The 25,140-nt window shown below is 42.8% G+C and overlaps 1 protein-coding gene across 1 annotated transcript; it reads left to right on the top strand.

The window, feature by feature from the left end:
- Nucleotides 1-741: 741 nt before the first annotated feature.
- Nucleotides 742-24,702, top strand: LOC103373290 (cell adhesion molecule 3-like). The gene is made up of 6 exons (XM_008303138.1): nt 742-829; nt 8,687-8,857; nt 9,426-9,516; nt 16,463-16,635; nt 21,410-21,535; nt 23,857-24,702. Exons 1-6 carry the CDS (start codon nt 742-744, stop codon nt 23,973-23,975), a joined length of 768 nt encoding a protein of 255 aa, XP_008301360.1. The 3' UTR covers nt 23,976-24,702.
- Nucleotides 24,703-25,140: the final 438 nt, after the last annotated feature.

Raw genomic sequence — 25,140 nt, 5'->3', positions numbered from 1 at the left:
AAGGAAGGAAGGGAGCGAGACGGAGAGCGAGAGAGGGAAGGGAACGAGGGCGACACAGATGCAGAGAGTGTTGCAGAGAGAGAGAGAGAGAGGCAAGGATAGAGAGAAAGACGCCTTGTATCAAGAAAAGTGACAGTGAAGGGCTGCCGAGAAAACAGAGAACAGAGAGTGAATGAACGGGAGTGTGTGTGTGTGTGTGTGTGTGTGTGTGTGCATAAAAATAGACGAAGCGACTGCGGGGAAGAGAGTGATGGAAACTGCGAAAGAAAAAAACGACGTGGAGAGAGAGACAGAAGGAAAAAAGAGAAAGAGCAGAGAGGGGAATTAAGAAAACCACAGAAGAAGAAGAAGTAAGGCAGCTTTGTGTGGCTGAGGAGGACGGAGAGAGGAGGACGAGGCGAAGGGGGACCAGTTTTAAAGAAGAGGGGACTGACTGGGGAGCGCAACAGGAGAGAGGAGAAAGAAGGGGAAGGCTGACGAAATGGAGAGAGAAATCCGGAAAGAGGATTTAGATAGAGAGAGTGGAGAGAGGAGAGGAGAGGGGAGAGGAAGAGAGAGTGCGGGGAAAGGGAGTGGTAATTGAGAAGAATGAAAGGCTAAGAGCTTTGAAGACTGTATTAGTTGTACTGTGTGAAAGGGCTATGGATCACTTAGTGACATCGATGTATTGGATTGGGGATAATGGGGATTTATGGTGGCACTTAAGGCCATACCGGTTGAATTCTGGCCCAAATTGTCATAATGCAGAAACGTGGGGCGGATGGTGAAGGGTACATGGGCGTGTGTCTGCACGGAACCAAAGAGAAAGAGAAGCTGGAGGAAGGAGGAAGTACGTACATCCCTAAAATGTGGAAGTTCCTCTCTGCAATAAAAGTCCTGCATTAAGATGTTCATTTAATCCTTTGAAGCCCAATCGGTTTATGGCCGTTTTTTTTTTTATTTTTTTGCTCCTGCCGCATTTCCCTTCATGTCGGCTCAATTTTAATTCAATTTAACGTCCTGCACCTCTGTGGAAACAACACAAAAATGATGTATGTGCACGATGACACACTTATAATGCCATAAATCATTTTTAAAAAAGAGAAAACTTCTGTAAACTAAACTTTTAATTCAAGAACTGTATTCAGTGTATTTTCACAGCGCCTCCTGGTGTTACCAATACTAAGAAAAAAATGGTGGTTGTATATACTCTAGATATTCTTTACCATCTATTTGTTTTTTTTTAAAATTTATTTCCACACTTGACTCCTATCTGCTCTGTAAACACAGTCCCCATTCAGCCAAATAGTCCCTGAATTGTTGTTTTGTGACTGTTGGTCACAGATGAGTCATTTGGGATTTCTCTATTGCAGTGTGGATCACAGAATTTTTTTTGTTTGTTTTTTTTTTGTTTTTTTTTAATAAAATCTGGTTAGTGCAAAGGCAAACTTTTTAATTAGATGTGTCGAAAAAAAAAAAAGGGATTTTGTGAAATATCACAATCTTAACCTCACATTTCTTTAGTTTTCTAGAGAAAACTGTTTGTCGCACATGATTAGTTGAAAATCTGTTGATTCCTTCTGTTTTTGCAGTTTCTAGCTCTGATAATTGCTTTCATTTTGGTGATTTTTTTTTTTTAAACACGCCTCTTAAACCTGCTGGTGGGTTTGGAGGATCAGAGGGTTCGTACAGGATCTGCAATTTTGGCTTCAGGTATAAAAAGTAAAGTGATTCATTTTGACCTGTGGCTCCTGTGAGACTGCCTCATTATTATAGACATTATATAACACCTGCTATTGAGCTTTGCGGACGCCATGAAATAGCTTTTAGATGTAAAGGATGCTGAGGCAGGATACTGAGATTAAGAGGATTTGAAAATTAGTAACTGGAGAAACCATTTTCACACAGTCTGCATTTGACATTTACATCCTTTCAGAAACAAAGAAAATCAAGTCAGTTCAGCCACAGTCACAGCACTTTGGCAAATGGAACACAACAGGGCTGCAAGTGATGATAATTCTTAGTGTTGATGAAACTGAATAATCATTTATTGTATTAAATAAAAACTGACAATCACAATTTTCTTGAGCTCCAATTTTCAGCAACTTTATACAGTATTTTTAGTTTATATTTTAGAAGCTCCACATATACAATATTTATTTATATATTATAAGCATGTAGGGTTTAACTGGTATCTATAGCTAACATAAATGTAGTGCAGTCAAAGTAAAAAAAAAAAAACAGCTATAAATGGAAATACAGCGTCTTAAAATTGTACTCAAGTAAAGTATTTGAGGAAATGTACTTTCTCACCACCTCTGCTGAAAATAGATAGAGCACGCAGCAGGACGGAGCCGAAATACATCCCAGCAGCTATGTTCACTCAGTAATCCAGTAACAGGATTAATTAACTTTCCTTCCAAATTAGATGACCTCATATGAACACTGGAATCAGACTCGAGTGCCTTCACTGGTCGTAATCCAGACCAAAGTTTAAAAGTGATGACTGTTTCGATTACTTTGAAACCCGTCGCTTTTCCAGGGACGGGCCTTTTGCTGAGCATGTGTTTCTTCCTGTTCGCAGTTGCACACTTTCACACCTTTGAGATGCCAAGTGGAACCAGAGTTTTCTGCTCTTGGCGACAGAGCAGCTCCACCGGAGAGTCTGGAGGTTAAGCACCTCTTTCACTTGGCATAGCTGTTGAATATTAAGGAGGAGTTTTACTCACTTGATCACTTTACTTCCTCGCGGTGGTGCCACTGATCTTTTCTTTATGGTGTTTCTTGTTCCAGAGAGGGGCTGTAACTGACGAATATCTTCATGATCGGGTGATCTGATTGCTTTGTGGTCGCACTTCTGTCTACAAGGTAGAAAATAACAAACAGAATGAAAAAAAATGACCAAAGTCTAGAGTGTTGACTTTAAAGGTCCCACACGGTGAAAATCCATTTTTATAGTACGTCTTTAAAAAAGTTGTAAAATAGCAGCTGTGAGAATATGAAGAAGTTTCCTGCTAACGTTCCTCTGGCCCCTCATGACCTGGATGGCCCCCGGCTTTACAAGCATGTGAGAATGTTGTTGAGTTGGTCGGTGGAAACTGAGGTACCAATAGCTGTCCTGCTCCACCTTTGTATAATAATGCCCCCTACCTGCTTTCAGGTCAGCTGTTCAGAGAGAGCAGCCACCTCCCAGTCTACCAGCTTTATTTACTTTCTAGAGCTGCTTCTGCTCACTCTAAAATGTCACAACCAAAGCTCAACAAATGTTTCTGCTGCAAAAGTGAGTCTTTTTGCACTTCCAGCGTCTGTGGAACTGAAGACCAAACGGATTACTTTTATTTTATTACTTTGTTTTTGATGTCCACACAGCAAGCAGGCAGTCCTTACTGTTAGCACACTGTGCGACTAGTGGGGCTAACGTTACCATCGTCTTTGATCGTATGCCTACAGGTCAGAGTTCTATGGAAGCTGATGGACATTCACAAAACTGCAAAACCCATTTGAAATAAAAAAAACAAGGCCTGTGGGTTACTGAGCTTTCATGTTGCCTGTTGCGCTTTAGTCAAGTCGCCATTATTTGCAAAGAACCTTTAGAACAACAGTCATGGAGCTAAAGTGCTTTCCAATGGTGAACGAGATTGATGTAATAAATTACATCATTAAATAAACCCAGCAAGACCCCATAATGTTATTTACAATGTGAATTTACCTGAGCATTTAAATAGTAAGTTTAAAATCGTACTGTTACAATAAAAGGCACAAAGTTATACATAGACGACCCAATTCAATGAAATATTCTCTATGAGCGCATCGGAGAGGAAGAACTCCCGACCTGAACTCTGCAGGGTTTACATGTGTTTGCTGCTCTCCTGCTCTCTGTGCTCACAGGAAGTCTGTTAGCTTCTATCCAGCTGTTGTTTCTCTGCGCTGTCAATTAAAGCTGAAGAGAGAGTCTTCTTCCTAAAGGGGGCGACGACAGCAGCAGTTTAAAGCTACAGGAGCTGAAACAGCCCACGTTGAACAGAAGTTAACGTTATAGAAGGACGGTGAATGAATGAATGAAAAAAACACGACATATTCTGGAAACACGTGAGACCAAAATGTTCTGAAAAGAGACACAATAAGACACTTTTGAATTATGTCTCAGTCCAAACCCCAAAACAATTAAGAAACGTAGTGAGAAGGTTTGAAGTCTAATGACTTTGTCCAACCAACGTTATAATGTGAGAAAAACAGAGCTGCACATTCTAACTTTTGAAAGGCAGCAAATGATGGACGTTTTTTTACGAGATAATTGTTTCTAAATAATTAATGCATTGTTATTTTTGTGGAGAAAGTCCTGGTGCATTTCCAAGAACGTAAAAATATCATTTAATGTATATCTTTGCACTATTAATTTATTGCTTTTTGAAGTTAAATGACAGTTTGTTGGGATAATGTCACTCTCTCTCAATGCAATAATTAAAAGATGCCACGCAGTTGAGTCTGCATTTACCAACAAACAAAACAATTTAATCCCACTGGCAGATTAATTTCTTTGATTACAAAAACAGTGTTTATGACCCATTTGTTCCATCATCTAATGGATTCATTGACTAATTGTTTCAGCACTAATCCAGACCTTCTGGTCACAAGCACACATCTCCAGCCGTGAAGTCCCAAACACGCCGGACGCAGTAATTGCTGCATGCAGTTGTTTGATTCCCCTAATGTGATTATTTTATGGTGGATTGTACGCTTGAGGGTTGATGCATCAGCAGCTCCAGCACCTCATCTGCATGGCATCACCACCTTGGGGGAAGTTAGTCTCAAGGATGTGCCGATTGCCCACCTTTTTATTCGAGGAATAGGAGTTTTATAGAAAAGTGCCGGTATCCCATGAAAATTTTAGCAGGTGCTGGAGTATAATCGAGTTTAAATGTTAAAGAGGGACAATGCTGCATGCACTTTCACTAATGCTGGAAAAATGTAATTGAATATTAATATTTATTGGATTTTTTTCCGCCATTATAACAGTACTTTGATGGCATAATGTTTTTTTTGGTTATTAGGTATTTTTTGTTAACTTTAACTGCTTTTAATAGTTGGGAATGAAGTGATAAGTCAATGACAGCTTTAATTTGTACCATAAATTGACTTTATTTGTAAAGATAATGTGAGTGTGCTTGGTTGTCTGTCTCTAAGTGTAGCCCTGTGATAGACTGGTTACCTGTCCAGGTGAACCTGCCTTCACCCTAAGTCAGCTGGGATAGACTCCAGCCCCCCGTGACCCTAGTGAGGGTTAATCGGAGTATAGATGATGGATGGATGGAGGTAGAGATACAGAGTAAAGACGAGTGTTTAGACCAACAAACGTGTGGCCTTTTTACATTAGACAAAATAAAAAGCTAACATTTTTTGACGCTCTCTCAGTGAGGACAGCATATCGTCTGTGAATATGTCTGGAGTTTAATTTGCACTGACGGATGTCTGCTGTGTTTCCTTTACATTCAACACCACACCACATTATTTTTGCACCTTTTTTTTTTTTTACCCGTACACCATCAGCTCCACACTGCATTCCTTGTGACGTGATCTGTTCTACAATCTGTTTGTTATGTGTATGTAAAGACCCATCTCCTGACATATTATCACCTTATAAAGATGATGTCTGGAAGGTATTACAGTTGCAAACATTTGCCTGTTTACACATCTACCACTTACCGAGCGGCATTTGCATTTATTTGCAGTTGTGTTCCTATCCTGATGAATGCAAATCCAATATTCGCTCTGCCTTTATTTTTTTTGGTCACGGCCAGCTCCTGAGGGAAATACCTGGCTCTTTAGCTGCTAAACGCTCAGCTGTGTTCGCCTGCTAGCTGCTAACTTGGTGGTTTGTTTTTGGATGGTGGTCGGATGCTGTTTGACGGGTTTATCGGAGCTGAAAACAGCTGGCCGCTTCAACTGGAAATGAAGCTATGAGAGTTTAAACAGTGAACCAGAACAGTGATGTTGCAGGCAGAAAAACCAAAAACACTGACGTGAGAGACATTGAGAAGCTCCAATAGAAACTATGGAGTCAGGTAATGATACACAGTCAGTTCCTCACTACAACTGAGCCCATTCTGAGAGAAGGAGGAAAACCATTGTTAGTCTAACTAATTATAGCTGTTTTCAGTACACATACCATTAGTTTTATTAGTTTTGGTTCTGTCTCCAAGATTTCTGCCTCTGCCTCAATAAAACTGTGGTGAATAAAATTTGGTTTTTGGTGCTCACAGCAATCAAAAATAACAATTTAGGAACAATTCAACTGCAAACTGCATTATATTTCCAGCAAAACAAAACTCACTGGGAACCATTTTAATTGGAGAAACAGTAACAAGGACCTTGTTTCTGAGGAGAAGCATTTTACATTTATTTTTTTTGATGCTGTCTGCACCACTGCTTTTATTTTCAACTCCACTTTCCAGGTGTGGAGTATGAAATCTCCAAGGTGAATATCTCACAACCATGCCGCAAAACACAACCGAGCTGCTCGGCAAAAATGTGTATTTAGGTATATTTTTTTTTGGTAATTTGGGCAAAACTGACCCCTAAAGTGGCAGAATGTGTTAGCATGTAAATCCAGTGTAACACAACCTGTTCCTGCTTTCCAGTCTGATTTGGTTGTTGCTCCGCTCGCAGCAGCTGACATGCAAATCTGCCCTGATTATCTAATAATGAACTGAGGAAATGTGAATTATGAGCAAATGTGCATCACTGCTGTCTGGGGAAAAACCTCTTACACTGACTGCATCTTATTTTTTCCCCCTTAATGAATGTGTTGAGTCAGTTCCATGACCCCTTGGGCCTGAAAAACTTATTAAAACTCCATTGTATGATCTCAGAAATACTGTACACCGGAGTCCGCGGGTAAACAAACAGGATTTCTTCATTCCCAAGTCTGGTTTTTGGAGAGCCGTGGTCTTTAATAAAGGCTATATACTGTCTGCATTTGTGTGTGCAGAGAAAGAGAAAGCGTGAGGAGGGGGAGTGAGAGAGAGGCAGACAGTGACGAAAAGACTCCTCTGAGTGGCGTAAGATTATTGAAATGCACCTGGAAAGTAAACTAATTTTCTCTGCGGGTCAGAGGACTGGTTATGGTAATAAAAAGAGAGATGTCATTAGATTCAGTGGTATTTGAAGAGTTCTCAGGAGGGGGTGGAGGGAAGAGAGAGGGAGAGGCATCTGTAATATCAGTGTGTTGGAGAGAAAGAGTGAGATAATGGAAATAAAAAAAAAGAGATGTGTTTTTTGTTTTTTTTTTCGTGCAGCCTGCTTCCCCGCCACTATCTCTGTCTCCTCTGTGTATATGTTATTCATGAGCCTGACCTACATGCGCTCATGCTTGTGTGTGTGCGTGCGCGAGTGTTATGTGTCAGCAGCACCATGCAGGAGTAAGTGATAAGGTTCTGGTCCACTTTCCAAGATTCACCAACCACTTTCACGGTCTGACCACCCAGTTTGATATTTCTTCTTACAATAGAGAGCGATCTCCAGATGGCAGAATCAGCCGTGTTGATGCTCTCATATGTCTCACTGTATCGCTGCCGCACAGGCCCACTTACACCTGCCCGCTTCTTCTTCTTCTTCTTCTTCTTCTTCTCCTCCATGCAGCAAGAGAGAGAGAAAGTAGAATATGTAAATCTTGGCATATGATTGCTTCAAACTTACACTATAACAACTAAAATGTGGCCGCAACAGATTGCGGTGGAGATGCTGCAGATTCTCCTCATCTGCCAAAAGAAACGCTGCTCTTGAGCGTAGCTGCCTCTCTGTCCACAGTGACGGATCAAATCTTGTGAAATGCAAGCTGTCTCCTAAGCAACAGCGAAGCAGGGGAGTCCAAAGAAAAGCTGGACTTAGCAACATTAGATCTTTAGCCTCTCTCTCGTCCCTTTGGTGTCCTTCAGCATGAAACATCACAGACTGGCCTGGTTAGTAAACATGAGCGTGCTGTGCACAGTTTACTGATGTTACATTACTGGGGCTCCGGGTACTGAAGGGAACTGGAATATTCAGTGAACTCTTGCTGCCACTCGGATCTTGAGGTTGACTTTTTCTTTGCAGGTTTGGGGGGACGATGGAAAGCTTGGCGATTGAAATTTTGATTTCCTAATAAGTGAGGGTGTGGAGACAGGATGTGAGGAAGCTGCCAGAAGAAGCTGTTTGTAGAGTTTATAGAAAGAATTATAGGAATGAATGCATTCAGGTAAATTAAAAAAGCAAAAAAAGCAAGTGGTAGGCGAGTTAAGGTAAGCGAGATAGTCGAAGACAAAGGCAGAGCTACAGATTTGAGGTTTTACTGGATAGGATCCGTGTATACATCAGTGAATGAGTCAGCAGAAAAGCCTTTTAGAGAGAGAGAGAGAGAGAGAGAGAGAGAAAATGATGATATTTTTTTCTGATATTGCTGTAAGTATAGTTGGAAATGCATTGTTAGACAGTATATGTGGCATATAATGATAGATCGCAGAGCAAAAACACCCAGAGGCACGAGGCACATTTAATAGGAACAAATGGGGGTCGTTGCAGTCCTGTGCAGTTCTACGACATGAAGCCACCACATCCACAATGAAGTGGAGGCTTTTTTTTCTGTGTCATGGCTTTTGTTTTCTGTGTGTGTTTGCACTAGTCGATGCTTAAGATGCTTCCTCTCTCTTCTCGTCCCTTCTCTCCACCTCAGGGCGTCCGAACGTGGTGGAGGCCATTCCGGATGACCCCACGTACAACGTGAGCAGCGAGCTCACCCTGACGGTGAGCAGCGGCGACGACAACGCCTTCATCACCTGCGCCGTCGACCACCCGTCCCTCGCCCCGGGGGACAAGAGGAGCGAGCAGGCCCTGCGAGTGCTGTGTGAGTCAGCTGGGAAATGTGTGTGTGTGTGTGGGGAAACAGAAGAGGGAGAATAGAGGACAGACAAGCAAAACCTCCAAACTGTTCTGTGTTTTTTTTCTTTTTTTCTATCCCTGCCTTGACCTTCTCTTTTATTGGGCAGTATAAGCACATTTTCTCCCCCTCTTCAGTTTGATCTTTGCTCCAATAATTTCACATTAGCAGCCCCGCAATAATGACCACACAGGAATTTCACCTTGCTCCGGCAAGAGTTGAGTCACAGTGGATAAAAAGAGCAGGTTATCATCTAAAATGAAACCGTAATTGGAAGCCGCCGCCGCCGCCGAGGATGTGCCAGTGCTGCCACCCTGTGGGCGTCGCGGCGGCACTGCATCGCCGAGGGAGAGCGGCGCCGTTGTGTAAGGGGGTTATGTCATTGTGGGAGGCAGAGAGATGGTGACGCCTACAGGATGCAGGTGGGAGTAAGATGGAGACGGGGATGAATGAGACTGTCTGCACGCTCATGAGTCCTGTGTTATGTAACTATACTCTGTGTCTGTGTGTATTTCTGTGTCTCTTCTACTTACAGATTCCCCAAAAGTGCAGATCCAGCCTGAGAGCGATCTGCCGAGAGAGGGGGAGAAGTTCTCTCTGCGGTGTTTGGGCGACGGCAACCCCAAGTAAGACGCTGTGTGCACGTCTAATTAAAACACTGGAATTGAAATATTGCACCTGAACAATGAAACACTGCATATTAACATGCATTGTGCAATATTTCATTTTTCAGGTGCAATATTAAATTATCATGCATGACATTACCTCAGTATAATTGCCAGCATTACTTTTCACTCTTCTGTTTTAGTCTTATTTTAGCGTGCTTATTTTATTTTCAGGAATGTACTTAGATCTTTTAGCTTTTCTGCTTTTTTCTTACTGCATTTCTTATGTCATGTCATTTAGTTTTTTCTGACCTAGTTCAACAATTTCCTTCGGGATTACTAAAGTTGCATCTTATCTTATTTAAGCGCAGTCTAGACACCACGTGCACCCCCACATACCTACATGCACAGTACAGCAATACCCCAAAAATGCGATTAAATAGAAATATTGCTGCACTTTTTTTTTTTTTTTCCCAGCATAACTGTCTTAGTAGATATGCAACATCATCGTCATGTTCCTACATTTTCACACAGTTTCAAGCAGAACGGACTTTTTTCCTCCTCTGTGGCGATCAGAGGAATCAAGTGCATGAATGAATGACAACGAATTTTCAAAGTCAGCTGCAGTGAATCATGGCTGTCGCTGACCATACTGATAGCTTTTAGCAGTCGAGATCCTCTCACCGGCGACTGTCAGCGCCCTCGTAAGCTCAGCTGTGATTCACAGTCTGTGACATCTTCTGTAAAAGCATAATAAAAGACACTGAGCGCCGCAGGACCAATCGCAGTCTGGGGATTCCTTTCAGGCTGCTGAACTACTAACCTTATGCACAGTGCTCGTGTTGGCTAGCTTTGTGCTGAACTGAATGTGACAGCTTGGACCAGCGACGGGCTGAAAGTATTACTACTGAACAGCAGACGGTGTGAATCAGCGCTGAGTGGCGACGATGATGCGCTCACCTGTTGCTGTGTTTACTGGAGGGCCTGTGAACAGCGATACCATCACTTACTGCCACATATACACACTGAAGTGTTTTTGAACAGGGAGTGAAACCGCTTCGCTTCAGAAGAGAAATCAGCAAACTGCTTAAACTGGTGATTCTGAATCTTTGAAATGAACAGAATCAGTACTTTGTGATTTCCACATGTTGTACCAATAAATACTGACTTCAGGTTAAATTTTACAGAAATCACAACCACGTCAAGGATCATGTGGTAAATCTGTATAAGGCAGCCGAAAGACAAATCATCAGACCTTCAGTACAAAAACTCTCTTTGTTGTGAAGCGTCAAATTTTAGAAATCTGCAGCGCCAGAAGTTCCAAAAAAGTCACTATAATTTTATTTATTTTATTTGTCTGACCTGGCAGCTCTATTTTAAGGAGCAGTTAAGTTAGTTAACTATAGATAACTTGCTTTAGGATTGAACATGTTTAAAATAAATCATCTTTGACTGCTGGGGGAGATATTAGTGCGTCTGTTTTCAAAATTAGACACTTCAAGATGCTGCAACATTAGGCTACTTCAACCCTTGCTTTCTCTCATAATGATTTATTTATTTATTTATTTTTAATAAGTTCTTTTCCGGTCATTGATTAAACTTCTAAAATATCATCTCCATGCACCAGAAATACATATTTAGAATTTTTTTCTTCATGAAAACGATCCCTTCCTGTCCTAAAATGTCCTTAGATGTAACTCTACACTGTTGTCTAAAACGTGCAACTCCATGAAGTCCTTGCCTCTTTCTCCACCCGCTCCTCTGCCTCTCGCTGCAGCTCGAGCACACCGGCTCACCTACAACTCCACTTAAACACTCTAAAACTTCTCTGTGCCACTCGAGTAAGATTGGATTAATTCAGCCACACATGATCAAACCAGAAACCAATTCTGAAGAAGAGCAATGAGACAAAAAAAAGTCCCTCGTTGCACAATTACAGGACGTGTTCATTAGGTTTTGTACAGATGAAACTGAAGAAGTCTGAATATTTTTGAACCTGGGATCACATCCTATTGTTTCGTGGCCTGACTGTGTGTTTTACTCATGATATGTCTTCTAGTGAATAAGAAAAACCACATGGACATGTCAAAAAGCTGAGACTGACATCATGCAGTTAAGTCAGCTTCTATGTGCCGTCTTTCATCGACTGCAGGTTAGCCGTATTTATTTTTATGTTACCTTCCGCCTCATCACTCGAACCAGGTGCGATTCCTTGACACGACTCCTTTCTCGGCAAGCCCAAGTGCATGACATGATTCAGATAAATGCCGCCTCTTCACACGGCACCTCGGCCCGTCTCACCAGAACGTGTATTGATGGAGGCCTGGCCTGTAATGAACAGGTCAGGCAGGGTGTTGCTACTAATCGAAGCGTCGGTGCGGTAAACACACATGCGATCGCTGTTTTGTTACTGAAAAGCTGTCGAACTACACGGCGGATACACAGCAACACCTCCGAGCCGTGCGTGCGGGTGACAGCGGTGACAGTCGGCACACACTCCCGAACACTTGTAAGCACATTAACATGCTCAATTTCTGACACCCCTGTCGTGCAAACAGTCGCTTGTTTCGAACTCGACTTGTGTATAAACACGCGGCGCGAAAACACCTGCTCGTACAAGCTCTTGCGTGTCCGCTGATACGGTGTGCACACAATTTTTTTATTTTTTTCTCAGCGGGAAACAAACTGCAGCCGGCGTCTTAAATTCTGCCCACACAAATACACTCTTTCCCCTGGCCTTTCTGCATTATAGATGAACCTCCATCGATCCGCTCGCCTCCCCCCTCCGACTCACCTCCACCTCCATCATCAGGTATCTCTCTGCCCGGCCGTGTCACTCACGGTCGGTTCTCTCCCCCTCTTGCCTTGTCACGATGCCTCCTCCCCCAACCTCTCTCCGTCCTTTCCTATAACTCTCCTGTATCTCCCCTCACACCTTTACCCTCCAAACTCCCTCCTCCGCCATCCTCCTCTGCCTTCCTGTCACCCCCCTCCCTTTGCTGTCATCTCGTCACAGTAGTGGCGAGGAGGAGCTGGGAACTTTGATTGGCAGCTGGAACCGATAAGGGGAGGAGGAGGTGACTGTCATTGCATGTACGTGCCTTCGCTGGCGGCGTGGGAATCGATAAATTATAGACGGCGAAGGCACGGCGAGCCCCGGTGAGGGGGGGGTGCACCTGCGCGAAGAATCTTATTTGTGTGCGATATAATGAGACCCTGCGGACGAAAACCGTGTGTGCTGCACGACCAACATGTATGTTACACGGTGATAAATGGTTTGAAACGGCCTTGACGGTGCAAGAGTTCAGGGTTTAAGCTCCTGCTGGGCAATAAAAAAAAAAAAAACCTCTGAGGATGTATGGAGAAATGCAAAATCCTACAAGAGGAAGAGGAGAAAAAAAAAAGGAGGTAAAGGCAGGAAAACAAACAGACCGTAGAGGTAGAGGGAAGAAAAGCGTAGGCGAAGGGGAGACGCGAAGATCCAGCAACAAGCAGCGAGTGACTAAGACAGAAGCAAACAGGAGCGCCTGTGTCTATGAGGGATGCTCAGTTTCGTGCACCGCCGCTCGTGGATGAGCGAGCGTCCAATCAAATCAGATCCAGGTTGCCCCCGCAGCTGTCAGTCAAAACCCAATCACCGCGACAACACCTTTTCTCCGACACACCCAGACACTCGTCTCCCCCCCTTCCTCCCCAATCACACTCACTGAATGTCACACTCCATTCCACAATACATGCTTTTTTTTCTTCCCCTCCCCGGCGCGGTCACCTCCTGTCAGGTTCAAAAGAATAAGTTAGCGTATCAAATTCTCCGCCGTGTTTCCTTGACACCCGGCGGCGAGAAGTTTCTAATAGAGGAGAAAGGATTTTGTGCTCTACATTCTGTTATATTTCCCGTCTATTTGATCAGCGCGGCCAAGGACCGCTCTCAACCCGCCGCTCATTTCAGTCATTTAACCGCGTCGGACTGTTCACTTAAGGCATTTATGCCACACGGGTGTTTCTTGTGTTGCATGTGAAGCTTCCTCGTGTGTGCAAGGTCACGGCCATGTTTAGAGAACAGCAGGTGGTATGTAACAAGATTACACTAATCGGGAACTTGTTAAAGGACAAGGCTGGCACGGTCTATCCTTTTCTTACTGTTTCCTTGAAGGATAACCAGGATTATTCTTGGTGGTCGAAGCTGATATATCTTGTTCATCTCGAGAACGGCTAAAATCATATCCACGAGCCACTTCACTGCACTCCGTGACCTTCTCCTTGTTACGCCGGGCGCTGCACCTCCAAAAGTGCACTCTTTGTTCCTGACTTTTGCCAGTGCCCTCAGCTGTTTCTGATCATTTTAGTTTCATTTTTTATTAAATTACACTTTGTACACAACTCAAAGTAGCAGCAGCTGAATCCTTGGCAACATTTTATAAAGTTTTATAAAGACTTTTATTTGCACGTCAGACAGAGCAACATTATCGCTCATTTAAAGTCTGGGAAGGACCGCTGTTCGTTCTTCCTTTTGTTTTGGTCTCCGCCGAGTCCAGAGGGAAATATCTGCCTCTTTAGCAGCGAAATTCTCCACTTTCTTCGCCAGCTAACCGCTGACTTTGTCTGTCTGATGTGTGGTGCTGAGCAGGGAGTAACAGTAGGTTGATCAGAGCTTTTCTGGCTGAAAAGAGCTGCCTGATGTGTCTCGAAACTGCACTGCTGAGAGCCAACTGAATCAGAACAGTTAAACTGTGGGCTCCAGAACCGAGAGCTGAAAAACTCCTGAAGAGAGGTGCAAAGTTAGTTGATTTGTCGGGGCATCCGCTGTTAACTGAAAAATAGAGATCAAAGCAGCTTCGAGTCTGTCCATCTTCTGGAGGAACCACACTGTTTAAAGGGTATTTGAGGTGTAGCTGAAGTAAAGCGTTTTGGGTGTTTTTTGTGAGTGAATTTCCTTCAACTTTTCTGGTTTATCAACTTAAAAATTACATTTTGCACCTTTTAAACTGGTTTTCTTCTTTAATGTTTACATTTTTCTGCAGCAATTCAATCGCTGGTTGCTTTGAGTCTGATTACAGAGTAAAGAAAAGAATAAAACGGTAGAAGTGCGATGACAAAAACACGCTTTACATTTTACGTGTGGGTAAGTTGGAAAAACGGGGAAACTTGAAGTCGACTTTCCTTAAAATCAATCTGCAGCAACTTTTCATTTTTACAGGTATCAGATGATTTAAGCACGTCTAACTCATTACTCGTTACCTTCATTTGGATAAACTTATTTTAATAATGTGTCATCAGTGGCAGCAATTAATTTAAGCTGCTTCAACAATTCTCTCTTTTTTTATTTTGAGTGATCTTGCCGCAGACTCGCTCGGTAAAGAGAGGAAGTAATGAGATCTGAAATGAATCTGTTGTCGGTCCTCTCTGGGAATTTTGCTCAAAAAAAATAAAAAATAAAAAAAAACAACAAAGCGCTCGTCCTTTTAATAATCTCTAATTGTGAAAAAACACAACTGTCTGTTGACATGATACTTTTGCTAGTAATAAGTCTTGAATTACAAAGATTTTTTTAAAACAGAAATTAGCATAATTTAACAAATCTCATATTAATAATTTAACAAAAACACCCAAAAGCTCATTCTTTGCAGTGATAATGATTACAGCTGGGAGAGGGAGGCGCGTGCAGCACCAAAGCACCCGTAATTGCAATAAAGACGTCTGTACAGTGTTTACTAATGCATACGTGCTAATTGAAAAGTTCCCACCTAAGCAGAGAATAAAACACGGGATTCAGACGTTTCGACCAATCGGCTCCCTGCACTTAAACTACCTGCTGTATAACATATAAACGCATATTGAGCATTATGTTTAATAACACCGCGCGAGTTACAGCCTGTAAATGTGAAGTTAATTGTTCAGTTAATTGCATATTGTCTAGCATTGGGAGGCGGTGTAATACAACAGCTGATTACATTTTATTGCAGGTAACCAGATGATGGCAGGAAAGAAAAAAAAAAACACAACAACACTCGGCCGCTTGTTTTTTTAAACACTTTATGGTTGAATAATAGTCTTTTATTCGCCTCAGGACAGCTGACTGAACACGACCTCCTTTTTTTCCTGCATTGTTAGGATTTATATTCCTAAAATGAAATGCATTCAAAACTTTGACTCAGTCTTTCCGACTGTTTGCTCAACAAGCAAGTGTCAAGGGAGCAGATTATGTTTTTTCATTAGCTCTCAGCCAGTTTGAGATTTTTTTTTTGTGCCCAGGAGCAACAACAGATAGAGTTGTTGTTTTACAGCTAAGCATCCTCCTACTAGATGTTGAAATACTGGTGTGGAGCTTGAATTATACCCGTTTCCATACAAATGCCCACCTGAATGAAGCCGCAAATTTACAGATTGCACCTTTAGGAGGAAGTTTTTTTTTTCCACATTTCTAAGAGCGATTAATCAGTCCAGCACATTCAGGTCTGTCCCTGATTCAGACTCCCCGTCATTGTAATTACTGTACAGCGCTTAAGGACTTGCAAATTTACATAATTGATTCTTTTATCAAGGCACGTCTCGCTATCTCTCTCATACACAATCTGTTATGCAGAATGGATTTTTTTTTTTCCAACACAGGCTGATTTGAAATGCTGATCTTGGTTCTGTTGTCTTCTTCTCCTTCCATCTCTTTTAATCTCTTCTCTTCTCCAATCTGCGACACTCCCCCGTCATTCATTCCCTCCTCCATCCAACCACCTCTTATGTGTTCTCACCTTCTTCTTTTTTTTTTCTGTCTTTATTGCTCTCCTTTGGCCATTTCAATCATTCAACCTTTTTTTTCCCATTTCTCCTGCAGCACTTGTCACAGCTCCCTTCGCCACTCATCACTTCACCCCATCTTTTTTTTTTACTGTGCAAAATGTGCAGAGCATGTACAGTTGGACTCAACACTCTCCTTCTTCTTTTTTTCTGTCTCCCTTCCCTCCCGGCTCAGGCCCACCACCTACATCTGGGAGAAGAAGGACGGAGAGCTCCCCTCGCTGGCCAAAACCGAAGGTGCCGTCCTGTTTTTCTCGATGCTCAACAAATCAGATAATGGCGTCTACCTCTGCCACGCCGACAACGGCATCGGAAACGGCCAGGGGGAGTACGTCCTCCTGGTGCAAGGTAACGAGAAGCACAGCCAGAAAGACGGGATGTAGACCAAGGGTTTGGGATTGTCTTCTTCTTTTTTCTTCATCACACGTTTTTTTATTTCTTCTGTCGTTTGTTGTGGCTTTTGCTTGTACTTCCATCTTTTTTCTCTTCTGATTTTCTTTCGTTTCTTTTCCTCCTGTTTTTGTTTGTTGTTTTGTGTTTTTATTTTTATCTCATCCAAACCGCGCCACCATAACCACCACCAAAAACCACCACCACCAACCACCGGCATCGCTTTTACCATCCAAATCGCTTTTCGCTGCTCGTTCATGCGCTTCTCTTCCCCTTTTGCTTTGATGTTTTCGTTCGATCCATGGCCGTTTTTGGTTTTTTTGTTTGTTTTCTTGGCGCTTTGCTTATACCCACATCTCCACCTACAAAGATCCCTGGAACCCAGACTCCCCCGATGCCCCGTTCCCCTCGCTCGGCTCTCCTAGCTCCTCATCCTCCCCTCCCTCTTCCTCCTCCTCCCCTCTCGACTTCTTCGGCTCTGGCTCCGATTCCTCCGACTCCTCCCTCGATGCGTCCTTCTCCACATCCGCCACCACCCTCTCCAACGCCCTTTTCCCCGACCTGCCGTTCTCCCCCGACTCCTCCTCTTCCTCTTTCCCCACCTCTTCCTCCTCCCCGACTCCCTCCTCCGCCAGCACAGCCCCTCCCACTGCCACTCCCTCCTCCACCCCCGCCTCCTCCTCCTCCTCCTCCCTTACTCCCTCAGTTTCCGTCCAGCTGAATGGAGTTTACACTTTCACAGGTAAACCCAGTTACACTCTTTCACACACACTTGTACAACAAGAGACATGCAAGAAGTAGTGGAGCGACAAATGCAAAAAAACAAAAATGTAGAAACTGTGCTTGCATTGTGTAGCTGGGATTTGCAAAAGGAACGCACAATGAAAGGACAAAAATGGCATTGGTGTGACCGTGTCACAGCTGTTTCATGGTTTTTTTTCTTGTTTTCCTCTTTCCTCCTGTTGATAATCCCTAATCCTCAATGCACACTTATCAAACCATCCATCCATCCATCCATCCATCCATCAATCCATCCAAACATTCAACAATCCGCCTACTCATCCACTTGAGAAGACGATGCAGTCAACATTCCAGGTATAACTTTTCCACCAAGTCACCTGTCGTTTTTTGACTTTCTGTCACTTTCCGTCCACCTGTCTGTGCGTCTGACTCTGTAGTTCTGTCTGTTGTTTTTTTGCCTGTCTGTCACACTAGGAATAAAAAAAAAAAAAAAAAGTAGTCTGGGGACACTTTGAACTTCTGAGCGGAGGGATGAATATTTTATACTCCTGCCCACGTAATGCTTTGTTGTCGCCCATACATGCACTGGCAGGCTCCATTCTCCGGCACACATCTATCTCGCGCACACACACACACTAGCATGACCTCTTAAGTGGTACAAGTCATTTACACAGTGTTCCACTTTCCTCTGTTTCTCTATGTGTGTGTGTGTGTCTCGTTCCATGTGTGTGTGTGTGTGTGTGTGTGTGTTAGCGCCGCTGAGGGAGGGAGGGAGGGGTCAGGCTTCGAGGTGTTCTTGGGTCTTGTCTGCTTTCCTTTGATGCTGACAGCAGGATTTATGGGCTCATTCTCAGTCTCGCCTCGTCAGCATGCCCCTCTCACCTCCACGCCGGCCAGCCTGAGTGTGTGTTTGACTTTCTCTATGTGTGTGTGTGATATTCTGACTCCAACCCCTCACCCACTTTTCCCCCTTTCTTTTCCTCTGTCTCCAGCCGGCCTCTGGTTGGCTGCTGTCACCTCTCTAACTGGCTCAAATTGTTCCCCCTTTTTTTTCCCTTCAAAATTAGCCATTAATCACATCATCTGGTGACTGTAACGTGTTCCTTCCTTCCTTCCATTTTCAGTTATTTTGTCTACATCTCTGGTTATCTGTTGCCTCTAAAGCCCCTTTCAGACATGGAGTATGTAACGCTGCTGCTTCATCAGTCTGTTAAAGTGGCGGCTTTCTGAGACTTCGGTCACTTTTCCTGTAGTGTTCAACAGTGAGGAAGAGAACCGCGGTGCAGTATTTGTCATACACGCAAGATTAGACAGAATATCAATTGATGTATGATGCATAATAAAGCAATAATAAACAAAATACTTCATTGAAACTAATAGCAGGCTTATCAAGCTGTCCACAGAACTAATTGCCTCGTTTATTTATGATTTCCTAAACAGTGGAGGTTCTTACCGTGTGTGATGATGATCAAAATTCTGCTTTACGAACAGAAAACTAAAAGTATCTCGACAGTTGTGATGGAGGACTCGACCTGGATTCCAAGTAACAAGTGATTGAAGTGCGGCTTATAAACTTTGTATGTGCAGAAACGTACACACCTGATCGATCCTGTCTCCACATCAGGGATCATTGAGGTTTATTGCTGCTTTTTTTATGCACAAATGCGTGCAGGTCTCTTGCATTGGAGAAGCTCATGTAGATGCTGCTGCTTCAATTATCTCAGAGGAAAAACTCCTACAAACAACTGGAAGCAACAAACTCAACTTCAGTTTGTCTGGATTACATTTATTGTTGGTAAGTCTCATTAATCCGACTTGTTTCAGACTCTTTATTGCTTGTTTCTGACTTTTAAGTTTGGACTGATGCCACAAAAAGACGAAGAACTGTTGCTTATCTGCTAATGTGACAACCTGCTAAGATGCCTTCTGCGGAAAAGTGACCTGGGCGCTCATTCAGACATGAAGCCGACATGTTCGGACGCCGTCAGGATAATAGAAAGGAGAGCATGTCTGACAGGGGCTTCTGTGTCTTTCCTGTAATTTGATAATCCAGCCTTTTCTTCCTCTGGTTGAATCCTTGCCCTCCACATTGGTTTTAAGTCTATTTCCAACCCTTTTCTTATTACTCCTGCATTATCATTTTATTTTTTTACGCTTTTTTTTGCTATGAGAAGCATCGCCTTTGAATTGTGCCCATCTGAGTGACTGTCAAACTGACACCCAGCGTTTGATCAAGTCTGAAAAGTCAGGCGAAATAAATCATGTATCAAATTATTTCCCCTCAGATTGCTTTCTTCTCCGAGGGCCGAGTCGCTGAAGTGGCTCACAAAAAGTGGGAGTGCAGCATATCACATCTCTGTTGTTGGGTGAAAAACCTACATCTGTAAAAAATAAAAAAAGAAAACCCTGCTCTTTAGAAATGAGGAGAATCGGTCTTCTTTTTCGGGGTCACTGGTGAGTGTGAAACTGATGTGAATCCGATGCTGTGGCCTTCACTGTTGCTAGATCTCACCCAAACCCAACGGAAGCTTTTGGACCGACACCATCAAAACACCAGATGTGGGAACATCTTCTGGAACAATGATCCTGTAGAGATTTATTATAAAAGAAAACTGAACCTTTTTCGGCAGCACATAGTAGCTTCTGTTGATTTTTTTTTCCTATATAAGTGCAAGTTACAGAAATTAAACAAGTGTTTGGAAAACTTTAACTGTATTTTATTGCAATCATAAAATATCAAAACTTTTTAGGCCATTATGCTAATGCTGTTTAATTCTAACGCCGCCATAGGCACATTTTTGTCCTTAAGGACCTTTGTGTAACTTTTTATGTTGCCGTCTGAGCGTTATTGTCTGTATAAATTTAACTAAAACACCAGATGCATCAGGCTCTAATAGGTTCTGTATCGTCTGTATGCACATGAACCGATAAAACAGTTTAAGCACAACCTTTAATATATCAATATAAAGACTAAGAAAATGATACTTCAGATGTCTTCTGGCCTTTTTTTTGTGCAATACAGTGATTTTTTATTTTATTTTTATCCCAAATTTATTCTCCAGCATCACAATGACCAAAGAGGGAGTCTAAGCACTTCAGCCCTGAGGCTATTTTTTAAAATTCCCACCTGAAAAACATCCCCCCAATTTTGTCAGTAACAGCTGCAAAACCACGAAGCCAAAATGAACAACCTTGGGCTCGATGGATAAAAGACACTTGGGAGAATTTTGAAATACAATAATTTCCACCTTGGTTGGAATAAAGCAGCACAGAGAGGTTTCAATTTGTAGTTAATAAAATCATCACAAAAAAAAACGAACCTTGGGATTTGGGGGCCGGTGGAGGTCAGGGTCCCTGGTGCAGGTGCTTGTATTCCCTGGAAGGGTAATCCAGGCTTTGATTTTCTTAAGCCTGAACACTTTGAGAGTTTAATTCATTGAGAAGCATAAAATCATTGAGTCATTGAGAAAAGACGTATAATGGATTTCACCCGACATCACGAGTGTGTGTGTGTTCCTACCAGGTTTTAACAAGTGACCTGGTCTGTAAACGATCCTGTTGCATGTTAGTCACGAACAATTTTTAATGGAGGGTGACGCATCGGCATCCTTTCTTTCGCCTGACTTTTTTTTTTTTACATCCCCGTCTTTGTCTTCTGAAGGTTTTTTTTTTCCCGCTGTGGGTTTTACATATTGACAAGTCTTCTCTGCTCCCCTCTTCTTTTCTTTTCTTTTCTTTCTGGCGTCTCTCTGTCACTCTCCCCATTATTCTCTCTCTCTCTCTGTCTCTTTCTTTATTTCTGCTGCCTTTCATCATCCCGTCTCCCGTTTCCACCAATATTCACTTGCCAACCCTCTTTTCTCCCGTTTCCACCGCTCTCAATCTCTGTCTCTCTCGTTCCTTCCTCGTTTTTTTTCTGTTTCTCTTCTCGTCTCCACCACGTGTTCTCCCCTCTCACGTTTCCCTCTCTCCTCTCCGACCTCTCCTTAAGACCCCACCGCCATGTCGACCTCTTCAGGGGTGGACCACGCCGTGATCGGAGGGGTGGTAGCCGTTATCGTCTTCATCCTGCTTTGCCTCCTCATCGTCCTCGGCAGATACCTCATCAGACACAAAGGTCACCGGCTCGCAACATGCAAACCGCACAGACACGCTCATGCATGCATGCATGAGCATACACGGAGATACACTTGCATAAATATGGATACACGCGTACCAAGACTGGATCTCACACCTACAAGCAGCATATGCATATGAATTCAGGGACATGCAGAAATGCAAATGGAATTCTAAGCATGAGGCCTCACAAGCAGAATAGGAAAATGAATGAATGACAATAAGTGAATGTTTATTCATTGCCTTTTAATACGTTTTGGCTCACACAACTTCCTGTGAGATTTCCCGACGTCAGCTATGTATCAGCAGTATATTTTCCACTCGTTCGGCCGAACGGCGGATTTAAAGTGATCTGATAGAAACTTAATTGCTTCCCAGACAGAGCAGGTAATTAACTTCTTTGCGAGTGGACGACAGCTCGACTCCCTTATTCGGCTTTCAAATTGTCACTTTTGGCACGTAAACAAACAGAAATGAGTCGCAGCAGCAGGGGACAGTTAAAGGTAATAAAGAGTTGTTTCAGCACCCAGGTGGGACAGGTGATAAACACCACGGTGAGCACCATTCAACTCCTGACTTTAGTGCCTCAAGCTGCTCCAGAACGCTGAACATGACTGGCCGGCGGCCGCCGTTCACAGGTGCCAGATCTGCTCGGGCTCACGTCCGTGTCACTGCACTAGTGATTCCCCCCGGCTGGGTTGGACACCTGTGCACAGGTGCCGTTATGTGTTAGTAGATGTGTGCATAGTTCTCACTGGTGGCACACAGAAGCAACCGACAATAGTCACGCTTACAGTAAAACACATACAGCACACGACACACATGTTCTCTCTCGATATCTATATTCATTTATATATTTATTTCTTGTGTGTTTTATTCTTTCTTCTTCTTGTTTCGATGCGGAACAGGTGCACAACACATTTCACTGTTATACCAGGTATAACTGTGACTATTTAAGGCCTTGAATCTTGAATCCTTGAAACAAGGCTACACGTCTATTTCTATTGTATTTGATAAAATTGTAATTATTTAAAATGCAGTTCGACAAAATAACTTCCCATCTCATGGCCTTCTTGACAAAGTAGGACATTTATTATTCTCCATGAAAGGATGTGCTGTTATTCAGACATATTATTCTATTTATTTATTTATTTTTGGCCAAACTATTATTTCCAAGGTTAAGAATCTACTTCTACGCTCATTTCACAAGTAACAGAAAGTTCTAACAGACAAAAACAGAACACTGTAGTTATGTTGTATATCACCTGGAGATTATAATCCAAAGCAAAAAGTGCAAAAAGACCAAAACATTGAGGTTTTAAAAAAAAAAAGGCTTTTTACATGTGGAGGCTTCATATTCTGCAGTTTTGTACTTTGCTTTGAAACAGGCCCGACCGTGTAAACTGAACGTCTAAAACTTTTTCCAGCTAAATGATCCATTGAGGTGTCTTTTTAACACACAAATTGCCAAATAACCAGCAGAAGTTTAGTCAGAGAGACATTCTTCTAACTTTTTGCCTCATTTCTAGCTGATACTCGTTAACAAACTTCCACATAAAACACTTAATTTCTACAGTTTTCAGGACTTTAGGACTTCTTGCGTGCCTCAAACTTAACCCTCTGAACTCTGCAGGTTCTGGGAGTTTTTATTTATTTATTTATTTAGATTGTTTGTTTGTTTTTTCTTTCGTTTTTGTCGCATTTTTGCTCACTGTGGGCTCATTTTTCACTGTCATACAAACTCCTGCACCTGTATGGAAACCACAGGTGTTACTAATACTGACAAAAATACATTTTTAATTTGTTAAATCTGTTGTTCGGTAGAATCCAGTTGGTGTTGGTGTTTTTTTTTTTGTTTTTTTTTAATGAAACATGCAGAAAACAGTCACTTTGATGAACTATTTTAAGCGTAGATTTGGCTAATTTTCTTAAAGGGATTGCACATCACACACGATTCATACAAGGACGGCCACACAGGTGGAAATCTGACTATTTTTTCAGTTCCTGACTCTGATAAATGGCATCAGGTTTGCAGATTTTTGTAAAGATGTGTTTTTGTTCTGTGGGTTCAGAGGGTTAAAGAAAACTTTCTGACATAGCAACACATCCCCATTAGAAGCCAAAGCTACTTACAGAAAGCAGCTGAAGTGATAATTCAGACATCATGTTGGATTGTCCTGCCACTCCAGTGTTTAAAACAACCCTCCATCCTGCTGGCCTCGCTCTGGTCATTTTACAGTTCCAGTGGTTGACTTTTACTGCCTCAACAATCTCCTCCCCCTTTTTATCCTCTCGCTCACTCGCCGTCTCTTCTCGCCACAGGAACGTATCTGACCCACGAGGCCAAGGGCTCGGATGACGCCCCCGACGCCGACACGGCCATCATCAACGCCGAGGGAGGCCACTCCGGAGGAGACGACAAGAAGGAGTACTTCATCTAGACAGAGGACAGAGTGGTGGAGGAAAGGAGCGGGAGAAGGAGGAGGAGGAAAAGTTGGAGGACGTGGAAGTAGAGGAGAGGGGAGGAGTGAAGGGAAAAAAAAACCTCCATTTGTTTTCACGACGCTTCAGTTCTTCGCTCGGTTGGAGGGATGATGGGAGGGGATGGGAGGGAAAGAACTGCGGGGCAGGAGAACGCGACGAGTCGAGCTTCAACTGGTACTACCCTCTTTGCATTGATACAGGGAAGTGAGATCTTTTTGCACTGACATACGGACGAACTGAAGTCAACCACACTCAAACACAAACATACATACATGAGTCAGTCCTTGGGGGGGAAAACCTCTTCACTCACACAGACTGTCGCTCCGATTAACAAACACAAGCCTCCTAACAACGCATCCTTAACACAGTTCTAGCATCCTGTTTCTAAACTGTCAGCGCCGCGAAAAAGCAAAATTGTAAGTCACATTCCTCGAGCTGATGTTTCACCTCTCTCCTCGACATTTAAACCGAAACCAGGTCCGTGTTTTCACCTTTTTCTGTCCTCATTCTCTCCATCTAGCCAGGCGGAATCCCTCCGTAAACAATCCTTCGTGGCAGAGAAAGGAAAAATATTGCCGCGCGGTTAAATCTTTTTATACCATCGAACCTCTTCCCGTGTCCTCACAAAGCCCAGGTACGAGCCGTCGAAGTTTCCACAACGCACCGCCACAAAAAAAAAAAAAAGAAGAAGCACTCATGGAAAAATAGCATTCCCACCTTTGCGCTACCAAGCCGAGGGGCTCCAGTATACATATATAAATATATATATATAAAATTATATAGCATTCTTTTTACTTGACAGAAAATGTTTGGTGTGCTGTACACTCTCTCTCTCTCTCTCTGTCCTGTTTCTAGCCTCTGTCTCTTCTCTCTACAGCTCCCTCTCTCCTCTATCTCATACAGTCTGTTACTGCATTACAGTAACTTATATACTCAAAAAAAGCCTGCCTGTTTTTATTACATGCGTGGAAATGCAGAGTCGAAAATATCAATATCTCGGGAAAAAAAATATGAAAATAACAACAAAGATGTTGCGATGAACACTAACCTTAACTGCAAATATTTGTATGAAGAATGTTTTCCTTCTGTTTTCTTTTTTTTCTTCTTTTTTTTTTGGACCTT

This window comes from Stegastes partitus, unplaced genomic scaffold (genome assembly GCF_000690725.1).
Source record: "Stegastes partitus isolate 25-593 unplaced genomic scaffold, Stegastes_partitus-1.0.2 Scaffold1942, whole genome shotgun sequence".
NCBI lineage: Eukaryota > Metazoa > Chordata > Actinopteri > Pomacentridae > Stegastes > Stegastes partitus.
Note: the sequence above shows the minus strand (reverse complement) of the source record. Positions and strands in the feature narration are given on the sequence as shown.